Source organism: Schistocerca gregaria, unplaced genomic scaffold (genome assembly GCF_023897955.1).
Source record: "Schistocerca gregaria isolate iqSchGreg1 unplaced genomic scaffold, iqSchGreg1.2 ptg000483l, whole genome shotgun sequence".
NCBI lineage: Eukaryota > Metazoa > Arthropoda > Insecta > Orthoptera > Acrididae > Schistocerca > Schistocerca gregaria.
Window position 1 is genome coordinate 18917 of NW_026061892.1, and position 12012 is coordinate 30928.

The 12012-nt window shown below is 40.6% G+C and overlaps 1 protein-coding gene across 1 annotated transcript in view; it reads left to right on the forward strand.

The window, feature by feature from the left end:
- Positions 1-12012, forward strand: part of LOC126313420 (probable phospholipid-transporting ATPase IIB) — a 40758-nt gene that overhangs the window by 18671 nt on the left and 10075 nt on the right. Inside the window, exon 3 of the mRNA XM_049992362.1 lies at positions 1858-2061. Coding sequence (XP_049848319.1) covers positions 1858-2061 — 204 coding nt within the window. The remainder of the gene's footprint in view (positions 1-1857; positions 2062-12012) is intronic.

Genomic DNA, 12012 nt, shown 5'->3' on the forward strand with positions numbered 1-12012 from the left:
TAATCAGATAGCGATTGGCATTCATCCGTTCAGCTTTACTCCCTTAGCTTGTATAGCCCCGTCCCCTTTTGTCTGCGGAAAGCTTATTTCTAGATGCGACGAGGATTCTCCTGACAGACACATCACGTACACTATACATGCATTCAAAAGTCAACTTATAATTCACTCAGAAATCAACTTAAAATGTGTTAAAAAATGTTCAGAAACCAACAGGGAAGCGTTTCAAAATCATATGAATAATCGCGGAAACGTGCGCTGGATGCTAGGCACTTTGTGAAACAAGTTTTTTTCCTCAACAATATGAATTTGGCGGCCCCTTTTCCTGGTAGCATCTATCTGCTTGCTGCAACTGCTTGCACAGACAACAGCCACATTCCTGTAGCCAGAAGTGGAAGAATCTACTACTCAAACGCGACTCAACAGCGCATGCGCATGAGCCCGCTCGTAACTGCTAAAACGAATCCAATGGAAACAGTTGTGACTTCACGCTCATCGGAGGCAATTTGTTATGAAGCATTGCATAGTCTTCCTAAAGCCTTTGACACATTTTGCTGTTAGCAGACACTTGCATGAGGACTGTGTGTCATTGTATATGGCGCATTTCCTTTGCAATTTATTTTCATTTTTTTCTCTTGTTTATGTTCTTTTGTTGAAGTATCTGCAGTTCGAGGATACATTAATATTCTTTGATAGCATATTGGTTCTTACCAGTCCAAATTACAAAAAATTAACTGAAAACAAAAACAATGAAAAATTCCAGGAATTATAAAAAATTCTCGGTTTTCTCCCGGATGAAAAAATTCCCGGCTTTTCCCAGATCTCCTGCTTGTCCCGGGTCGTATACACCCTGTCTAGGGTTTTGAAGTTTTGTGATGTGTCTGGACTCTGGCCTAAACTTTTAGGCTGGAGGTTTTAGTGTATTGCACAGTGGCTGGCTCCTCCCCTTATCCTTGCGGCCAGCCAGCCACTACCATCTGCTACCACTTTTTTCCTGAGTTGTCCATGTTTGCCCTTAAAACCCTCTCCATCCATCCACCCATCCATGTTTGAAGCCTGGTTTCAAAAATGCTGTTTTATTTACCTAAAGCACTCTGGGCATATTTGCACATCCCACCAAAAAGTTGTTTTCAGTTGCTCTCAACACACAAACTTATCAACTGGTTAGACCTCATTTATATCTTTTCAGCCCCAGGTCACATACCGTAACTGGTGTCATTACTAATTTCAGTTGTGCAGATAGTCATAAGATTGTGTTTTTTAAAGAGACAAAGAGGGATAGTAAAATGCTAACAAACAAAATTTAAAACTGAAACTAACCTTTGTATACAGGTAACATACACTTGAATATATTTCATAGTAACTTGTCATAAGGATGCATACAATACCAAAATTTAAACTGAACTACAAATATCATTGGAAGTTTCTGGGGTAGGATACAGATAATGTTGTTCATGTTATATACTAGTTTGCAACAGCAGTTAGTGCAGTGGTAACAACTGACAGTTGTATGGTTATATTTGTGCAGTTTGTTGATGTAGAACTTATATTTTACAACCAAGCAGGGAAAATTATCAACACTGTCAACTTGGCTGAAGTGTAGGCAAGGACATCTACTCTTAGCAAATAAATTAAAAGAAAATTGTCAACTACTCATCCCAAATAAGTTTTTAATAAAGCCAGTAGCTTTCATTCCCTGGAGTTTAGACCAATTTGACAATACGGTATCTAGCTGGAGCCAAAAAATAACAACGCTTTATTACATTCAACAGCATTGTTTAATTTTCTGACTCTAACTAATGTCTTCTGTGTTAATTAATTTTTTATATTTGTTTTGTAAACAATGAATTTCCTTTTCAGGCGGTGTTATAATGTATGGGGCCCTTATACTGTTTGAAGATGAGTTTATTCATATTGTTGCCATAAGTTTTACAGCATTAATTCTTACTGAACTGATTATGGTTGCATTAACTATCAGGACATGGCATTACATTATGGTACTAGCAGAGTTCTTCAGCCTGGGTCTCTATATCCTGTCGCTTATTGTTATGAAGGATTCTTTTGGTATGTACAAAAATTATTTTGTAGTGCTTTCCATTTTAGTGCATGCCATCTCATTATATACATATCTAAGAATTCTATATTTTAACATGGTCCTCATTAATTAGCTTCCCAAGTAGTAGTTTTTCCATTATGAGTATACTGTCAAACTGGTAGACAGGCCTAAATTACTGCTCTTGCAGAAAAGTCTCAAAAGTAACCCTTTCAGCTAACTGTGGAGGGTTCACCACCACACACAAAGTTCATTAATTATTTTATCACTGATTAAAGTATTACAAGCTATGTGGACATAAATAAATTAGTTGTATGAGAAATTTGTATTTCAGTGCGTTTTTTATAGCATGAACTAGGTGCTGCATTGTAAGTTTGATGACCTGTCTGCAGCTTTATGAGACTGATGGACTTCTAAGCAATTACTATGGATGAAATTATGGGTTATGTGCCAAGTAACAACAGTGTCTTGATGGAATGTTTGGACAAGTTTGCTGTTTGTTATCTTCAGGGCAAGTGAAATTTCAAATTATTTGGGAACTACGCACATCGAAAAAAGTTTTGCATTACCTCATTTCCCAGAACTCCTGAAGATAGATGTTGACCATGGATATTGTATCACAGACACAGTCCCTTTTACTTTTCAGAGAGATTTCACTAAACCTGCCCAAAGATGTAAACAATCATTCATGAGCAGCGCTTATGAGACAGAGGGGTCCGAAAGCCGATCAGTTCCAGTCATTTCACTAGGAAAGAGGTACACGGCTCATGTTGTCTGTAGTTTAACTATGCCTAGAAGCTCAATACCACAGTTTGACCGTGTCTGCATTGTTACTTTTTGCCACCGTCAGGTGGCTTGCGGAGTATGGATGTAGATGTAGATGTAGATGTAGAAGTGTCCAGGCCTCTCGGAGTGAACCAAAGTGCTGTTAGTCGGACATGGAGGAGATAGAGAGACAGGAACTGTCGATGTTATGCCTTTCTCAGGCCACCCAAGGGCTATTACTGCAGTGGATGACCACTGCAGTAGAATGGCCAGCATGTTCTCCAGACATGAACCCTATCGAACACGCCTGGATGGATTGAAAAGGGCTGTTTATGGATGACGTAACACACAACCTTTTTTTGAGGGATCTACGCTGAATCGCCGTTGAGGAGTGGGACAAATTGAACCAACAGTGCCTTGATGAACTTGTGAATAGTATGCTACAACGAATACAAGCATGCATCAATTCAAAAGGATGTGCTACTGGATATTACAGGTACCAGTGTGTACAGCAATCTGGACCACCTCTGAAGGTCTTGCAGTATGGTAGTACAACAAACTATGTGTGGTTTTCATGAGAAATAAAAAGGGCAGAAATGATGTTTATGTTGATATCTATTCCAATTTTCTGTGCAGGTTCCAGAACTCTCAGAACCAAAGTCATGCAAAACTTTTTTTAATGTCTGTACATTTCTTCTCTGCTGAGAGTGCAACATGTGAACCACTTGTGGGCCTCCGGAAGAATATGTTCCAATTTGTGGTGTAGTATATGATTAGTGAGCAATATCATAGCCAAGAGAGTTATTGCTGGATTTTTGTTAATGCAGCATTCCACGCAGACACTGCTTCTAGTTGACAAGATTGTCTTTTACTTTCACAGCCAAGCTGTCAAGATGGAATCTCGTATTCTTATTGTTTACAGTTAGATTAAACTTTAGTCTAACTGTGACCATTGGTGATCGCACATTCCAGCTGAGCTGTATGCGTGAATGAAAACTTGTGCTTCAATCTGTGACATAAAAACTAATACTGTAATTCTGGGGGGGGGGGGGGGGGGGGGCGCCAAAAGTGTAGCTTGGAACTTCTGTTTTTAAAACAAATGCTTTATCAGCTGTAGATCCCAAAAAAGAATTCTCCTTATAAAATGATGGAGAAGATACGGGAGAGAGTGCACGCCACCTGGCCATTGTATTGTCTACCACACTCTAGACATAACAGTAAACATGTGTTTAGCCCTATGTGACCTTTGACATAGACCAAGATGTCCCCAATATTGTGTGTTACATGAAATGTGGGGTTTTTGTGTTATTTCTTGAGGTTTCTTGGGAATCATGGCGGTGGGTGGTTCTGCATTCTGTAAGGAAGTCATGCATGTTATGTCTTGCCACCTTCTTCAGAGGGGAAGTGACTCAGGAAGCAGGCTGCTCTTGCAGGTGGCTTGAGCTCGGTACACCAAGCTACACTAGATGGTGCCAGCTTCTAGGATTGTGGTAAAAATTCAAATGTCCTCTTTTCATGTAGATGGAGTACCCCCATGTATTCTTTAGATTCTTTTTTTTTCAGAATTTGCAGGAATGGTAGGTCTCCATTTTCTTCCACCTCAGTGGTGAACTTGATGTTGCTCTGTATGCTGTTGAGATCACAAAATTTCATCAGGGGTTTGTTCACGATGCCAATCAATATTCTCCACAAAACTGTAGAACAATTTTGGTTCCAGATGTGTAGCTTTGTGTGATATTTTGTCAAAGAGCTCTTTATGTGAAAGTGTGGTCATTGAAGTGAGAAGAGATCCTACAACAGCTGTTTTACTTGTTCACAGAACCACATTAGTAGTAAGTGTATGCCAACTGTTTCGCCATGTCCTTGTAAATGTGTAAGTTGAACAATAGTGGTGATAAGGTGATAACATGCTATATACCTACTGCAGGAAAAGTCGCAGCTGCTTGTAGATATTCAACTGCTGCTGAAACTACAGTCTACGATACAACTATTGGCTGACTTACTCCACTAACAATGAAATTGCTGATTATTGCTAGGTTCCTTTTTTGGTGCTTGTGTCACCCCTCTAACAGTCAACAATTCGTGGTGCAGTCATAGTAGCTTATATCCTTCTGAACATGAAGTTTATCTTTCTTGACCTTCAACTTGTGTTCTGCAGTGGTAAATTATTTGTCTGTCTGTACCTTAGCCCCAATGTTCACAAAGATCAGTTTGGTTACAGGAAGGGAACAGGTGACAGAGAAGCATTTCTGACATTATGCCTGGTAATGTTAAGATAGACTGAAGAAAAATGTCGATTGCGTCTCATCTGACTAATTTAATCATTCACAGGCATACGTGATGTTAGAGTGTCTTTATTTTATATTTCTAGTTGTACGTTTCTTGGTGTTGGAGTTAATCATCAAAGCATGGTATTTTACGATTTTTGCAAGATATTCATATATTTATCTTGTGTGTTTGCTTGCACTCCGTTAGTTTCATTCATAACATTCAAGAAAATTCAAGCATGGTCAAAAAAGACAAATGTTGGAGTCACTAAGGGCTAACTTTGAAAATCTTATTGCTCTTATTGAAAAACTCTTTAATTAAAGATGATTTATTTTTAGTTGGAAATGGTGCCTTGTACAACATCATAAGCAAGATTTAAATTTCTTGTGAAGAGGTTTTTTTGGGGTGCATGTAGACATTATGAAGTAATTTTGGAAATGGAAATGAAAGCACTAACAAGAACGTGGGATCTTGCTACCGTTTGGAAAAAAATTATCATTAAATTTAGTAGTTTCGTTCAATATAGTAGTAATCTAGCCTGATGTGAAACAGACAGGTCAAAAATCTACTCACGAAGCAGCAGCAGAACACACACATAAGACTGTTGAAATTGGCAAGCTTTCAGTAACAGTGGCTCCTTCTTCAAGCAGAAGGGTTTAAGGGGAAGGAAAAGGACTGGAGAGGTCTAGGAAAAGGAGTAGATTTCGGGAAAGTCACTCAGAACTGCGAGTCAGGGGAGACTCACTGTACGGGATCAGAAGGAAAGACTGATTCTCGGGGATTGCATCGGACAAGATTTGAAAACCTAATAGCTTAAAGGTGGAGAACAGGGTAATATACACGCAGAGATTATTGTTTAATCACACATGAGTTAAAATGAGTGAAAAGCTAAGTGCATTGCACATAACAGAGGTGGGAGGCGGGCAGTGAAAAATATATGGGAAAGACAATGAAAGATGTAGAAAACTGAAACGGACTGAAGCAAAGAGTAGTTACAGAGTTACAGTAAAGAAATGCTGAGGCAGAAGAAATTAACGTAAATTAAGACCAGGTGAGTGGTGAGAACCAAGGACATGTTGTATGTTAGTTTGTATGTTAGTTCCCACCTGTGGAGTTCTGAGAAACTGGTGTCTGGAGGAAGAATCCAGGTGGGCGCATGTGGTGAAACAGGCACCGAAGTCACGAGTGTCATGTTCTAGAGCATTCTCTGCAACAAGATATTGCGAGTTGCCAGTATACACCCTCTGCCTATGCCCATTCGTTCTAATAGATAATTTGGTGGTAGTTCTGCTGATGTAGAAGGCTGAACAGTGTTCACATAATAGCTGATATGTGATGTGTAGTATATTTTTTGCCAGTTACAGGGCTATTATAGATGGTGGTAGGAGGGTGCACAGGGCAAGTCTTGCAGCAGGGGCTGTCATGGGGGTAGGAACCAAAGGATAGGGAGATGGGCACAGAAGCAGCATAGGGCCTGACAAGAATATTGTGGTGATTGGGAGGGCGATGGAAAGCTATTCTAGGTGTGATGGTCAAAATTTCAGACAGAATGAATCTCCATTCAGGTCATTATTTTAGGAATTCATAACCCTGTAGAAGTAGCTGATCAACACAATCCAGACAAGGATAATACTGAGTCACCACTGGTGTGCTCTAAAGCTGTTTTGTGGAGGGATCAGCAGTACCAGGATTGGATGTGATGGCCCGGGAAATCTGCTATTTAACTAGGCTGGCGGGGTAATTACAAGCAGTGAATGGTGACGTGAGAATGGTGGTGTATTGCTGTAAAGTTTCTGCTCTAAACAAATACATTTCCCTCAAGTGCCAAGGCTGTATGGGAGGGAATGTTTGACATGGAAAGGATTGCAACTATGAGCATGAAAGTACTGTTGTTTGTTGTAGGTTTAATGTGGACAGAAATGTGTAGCTGGCTTTCGGTGAGGACAAAATCAGCATCAAGGAAAGTGGCATGAGATTCAGAATAGGCCCATGTGAAGTTTAATTGGTAGAAGGTATCTAGAGATTCTAGGAATTTTAGCTGGTCAGCCTCACCATGAGGCCATATGGTAAAGATATCATCAATGTATCTAAAGCAAAGCAGGGGCTGAAGACTTCATCAGTGTATCTATCATAAAGATTACATATACGAGGGTTGGAATTTAAATAGTGGCAACTATTTATTCACAACCGATACACAAGAGTTACATGTTTGCACCTGTTACTGTCCTTCAAAGTAGTTACCATTATTGTGTAAAGCCCATTGCTAGCGATGTGGAAAACGTAGTATACCGTTAGCAGAGCCTGTTCTGTTGATGGTGCGAATGGAATGTATGTGTACATGTAAGACTGTGATGTTGTTATCCTAACGCATTATTTTCCTCCTCCGGCCGGCCGCGGTGGTCTAGCGGTTCTAGGCGCTCAGTCCGGAACCACACGACTGCTACGGTCACAGGTTCGAATCCTGCCTCTGGCATGGATGTGTGTGATGTCCTTAGGTTAGTTAGGTTTAAGTAGTTCTAAGTTCTAGGGGACTGATGACCACAGATGTTATGTCCCATGGTGCTCAGAGCCATTTGAACCATTATGTTCCTCCATAGCAGACCATCAGTTCACAGTATTACTGTTTTGTTTTTGGAGCATCACCTGCAACCAGCTTTGCAAAAGAAGCAGCGACACTTTCTCTGCCAACCCATGCATCATTTTGCACAACAATGCATTGGCTCATACAGCACAAGCTGTGGCTGTTCTGTTCCGTTGATGGGACTGGGGCCTATTCGGTTGATGGCACAGGGGAGTACTGCACCACCCACCATACTCCTTGTGACTTTGATTTGATTCCGAAGATGAAGGAATCACTTCGTGGCATTCGCCTCGAATTGTTCCAGAGATTCGACAGGCAGTAGACTGCTTCATTCCCACCAACAACAGAACAGGCTCTGCTAACAGTGTACTGCACCTTCAACATCACTGACAATAGGTTCTACACAACACTGGAGCTAATTTGAAGGACAGTACAGGTGCAAAAATGTAACTGTTCTGTATCAGTTGTGATTAAATAATTGCCACTATTTAAGTACCAACCCTCACGTAAAATATCCCCATGCCTCAGAAGATACATGCCCTTTTTCGACATAGTCTTCATTAAGTTTCACACACTTGCGCCACCGATGTAGTAACTTACGTAGGCCCTCCTTGAACCACTTTTCTGGAGTCTCACACCTACTGCAATTCCTATGTGCATTTGTGAAATTTTGCATTCATAGTCCTGAACAGGTGGTAATCACAAGGGGTGAAGTCAGGAGAATACAGTGGATGTGACAGTACCTGGAAAGCCATGTCAGCGATGGTAGCCGTGCTTGTCCAACTCATATAGGGATGAACATTGTTCTGTTCCAAGAGCACTTCTTTCACCAATTTTCATGGCAGTTTCTTTTGAATGGCACGGCACAACCTGTGAAAAGGGTCCACACATGCCATGCTGTTACTAGTGGTTCTTGGTCCCTGGTTCCAGCCAGCCAGTGAGGTGGATTCCATCCTTGTCCCTAAAGATTGTGGCCATGTGCTTTCTCCCACTGAAGGCGCTGTGTGGAACTTGTTAGGTGAGACACTGCATCAATTGGGCTTTGATTTCCACCTCGTGGTTGTGGGGCCAAATCTTCTTGTGTCAAGAGTTTCAGCATGAAACCTTCTGTATTCTGGCTTTGGTATTGAAGGCAATCACTGCACATTTCCTTGTGTCATTGCATTCACCTACCCATACTGAAGGTGTTGTGCATTAAGTGTGGCAGTGCGTTTCTGGAAAGTCCTGTGGCTGCCTCCAGTTCCGTGATTGTGATGCAGGTATTCTCCTGAATATTATTTTCCACACTTTAAATGTTGACTGGTGTTACCAGAATCACTTTCCTTCAAGAGCTGATTTCTTTCTCTGTTGAAGTGTGGCCACTTTTTCAGCCATCCACCCAATTTTCACGATGGTGCACAAGACACACTGCTACCAGTCACCTGTGAATATCCACAGTGCTCACACCCTCTTTCCACAGGAACCACATTATTCAGTGTTGTGATTGATGTTCACACTCCTCCTTGTCCATTCACATAATAATGGCAGTTATGAAAATGGGCTGCACTATGAAGGTATTACACTTCTGGTGATTGTCCTGCCACCTAGAGGAGACCAAAGTACTACAGATTTGGAACTGTAATGGTATATCAGATGGTGTACAATGAATGAAGACGTACAAATCAATATGGACTGCACCTTGTATTTTTAGGAAACTCTGTATTCAGTGGAAAGAGGAACATGCTGTCATTCTCTCCAAATTTAATGGGCATTCCATGGCGGTTTTTTTTTTTTTTTTCATATTTCTTATTGCATGTGCTATATGTAAAATATGCTGTGAGTTTATGAGGGGCATCTTTTTAATATAAGGTCCATCTGTGATTAAGAGTGAGCATGATGTGTCGTAACCACCATGTGCTATGTGTTTGGGAGCATGCTTTGCAATTTGTAGCCGTATCATCTGTAGCATCCATTCAATATTTGAAGCGCTTCCCTTCCAACTGCCTGACAGCAGTTAGGGCGATTTCCAGTTGTTTACAGGCATAAAGTTATTCATTCCATGGCTGAGAACAGCATTCACAATGGGGCTGCATTTCTTTCTGCCACATTACGTTACAGAACAGTAAACAAATAAATTTAACCTAAAATTGCCATTCTCTCTCAATTTCTGGATCTGTTATTCTATAAAGTGTAAAATGGTCCAATAAGAGATGAAGCAATAAACACTCAAAGAGAGATTTAATTGTGGCAAGAAAAAAAGTGTGATAAAAGTTACTGATTCCCAGAAACATTTTTGAGGTAATTGTCACTAACAAACTTGGGGGGGGGGGGGGGGGGGGGGGGGAGTGTTAATACACAATAATTGCATACAAGATACACTCCTGTGTGAAGGGAAAACAAAGTGTATCATGATATGTTAATTGCAATATGTTTGACAGTTACTGTAAATCACATACACTTATCTACCACGAAATATCTTAATCAGAACACTCATAATATCCAAAAATTCACAAAAATATATAATATTTCACATAGATATACACTGAAATTTAGTGCAAATGATATTTTTTCTTAATCAAGGATACTACTAAAATGATACAAAGCGCATATGTAGATTACAACTGATGCTGAAACACACAATGTTTTTCACTGCACTCGGCATTTGAAAATGTGCAATTTATCATGACACAAGCCTGGATTTTGATATAACTAATGTGAAAAGCACATTTAAATTTCACATGAAGCTTTAGGATGTAGGTTTTCAAAGTGAATTTATCTGACACATGATTTTACTTGTACACACTGGAAATTTCGGAAGCTGGCTTTTGTACATAAATATAAGAAAATAAATGTGCAACGTGCACAAATTTTTCACGTGGCTGGTTTTCTGACACCTTCTGCATTGGTTTGTGAATGATGAGTACTTAATTTTAGTATATCTCTGTAAAACAACGTAAATTGTGCACAGTGTCTTGGAAAAGTGGACTGGAAAGGCTAGCTAAAACTGAGGAAGGGGGAGGCTCTGGAGAGGAGGGTGTGAGTTCAGAACAAATGAAGTTCATGTGGCAGGTGTGGAGTAGAGTTCAGTGGAGTCTGAAACCAAGAGGGTTAGGGAACTGATGTGTTGTCTGCCAGTGGGTGGTCAACTATGCTCTTTGCCACATTTTGGCAGCTGGTAGTTAGTCATGTCTGTTGCATTGGCTGAAGAGCCAACACCGTGTTACTAGAGGAGGCCGAAATGCACACTTTTAGCTCACGCAGGCTGGAGTGAGGAGGGAAGAACTATCCTGACGTGAGGTCCGGAACATGACAAGGAATTAGAATTCAGAAAGCGGACGTAAGTAATTTGATGCTTATCTTTAATCCATTAATGATGAACGTCGCTCTCGATGGCACCTGATTCACAATATCAATATCAATATAAATAGTAACTGAATATGGCGCCTCACTAGCAAATGACGTAGCTGAAGGCTATGCTACACTGTCATCTCTGCAAATGAGAGAGTCCGTAGTCAGTGAACCATTGCTAGCAAAGTCGGCTGTACATCTGGGGCGAGTGCTAGGGAGTCTCTCTAGACTAGACCTGCCGTGTGGCGGCGCTCGGTCTGCAATCACTGATAGTGGCGACACGTGGGTCCGACGTATACTAACGGACCGCGGCCGATTTAAAGGCTACCACCTAGCAAGTGTGGTGTCTGGCAGTGACACCACAATATCCACATAAAATACTGTGCAGAAAGTACTAGAGAGCTTATATATATGCTTCACATGACCAGTAATCTATGGTATGCCTGTAACAGGACTGGAATAGGCTGTACAGAGCAGGTGTGTAAGATAGATCTTGTACCTGGGTCTTCTGCAGGGGTATGACCTTAGTGAAAAGAGACTGGGAGCAGTTACGACACAAGGTTATTTCTTAGATTGGGTAGGAAGGATTGTGGGTAAGATGTTCTTTCTGAGTATGAGGATAAGTAATTGAAGCCTGGTTAAATTAAAGTGTGGACGTGACAACGAGTGATGAGAGGGCTGTTTCTTTGCAGTTGCTTTGAAAACTCAAAATATTCTGTCAGTTGATGCACAGTTTTCTCCAACTTGATGGAGTCTTTGAGACTATCAGTATCCAACATAATTCTGAACAACAAAAGTACATATGTATCATTGTGTGGTTCTATGAGTAGAGATTTATTAAGTAAATCAACCAGAAAAGAATGTGAAGTAACTCTTCCACAGCTACTGTGCTCATGATTTTTTATTATTTCATAACTAGTAAGGGGCCTCATTCTCAAACGCTCATCATCATTAAGTTCCACAATGCAATAGAATAAAAATGCTGCCATGGCAATAAATTGTTTAGTGGCAATGGCTTACT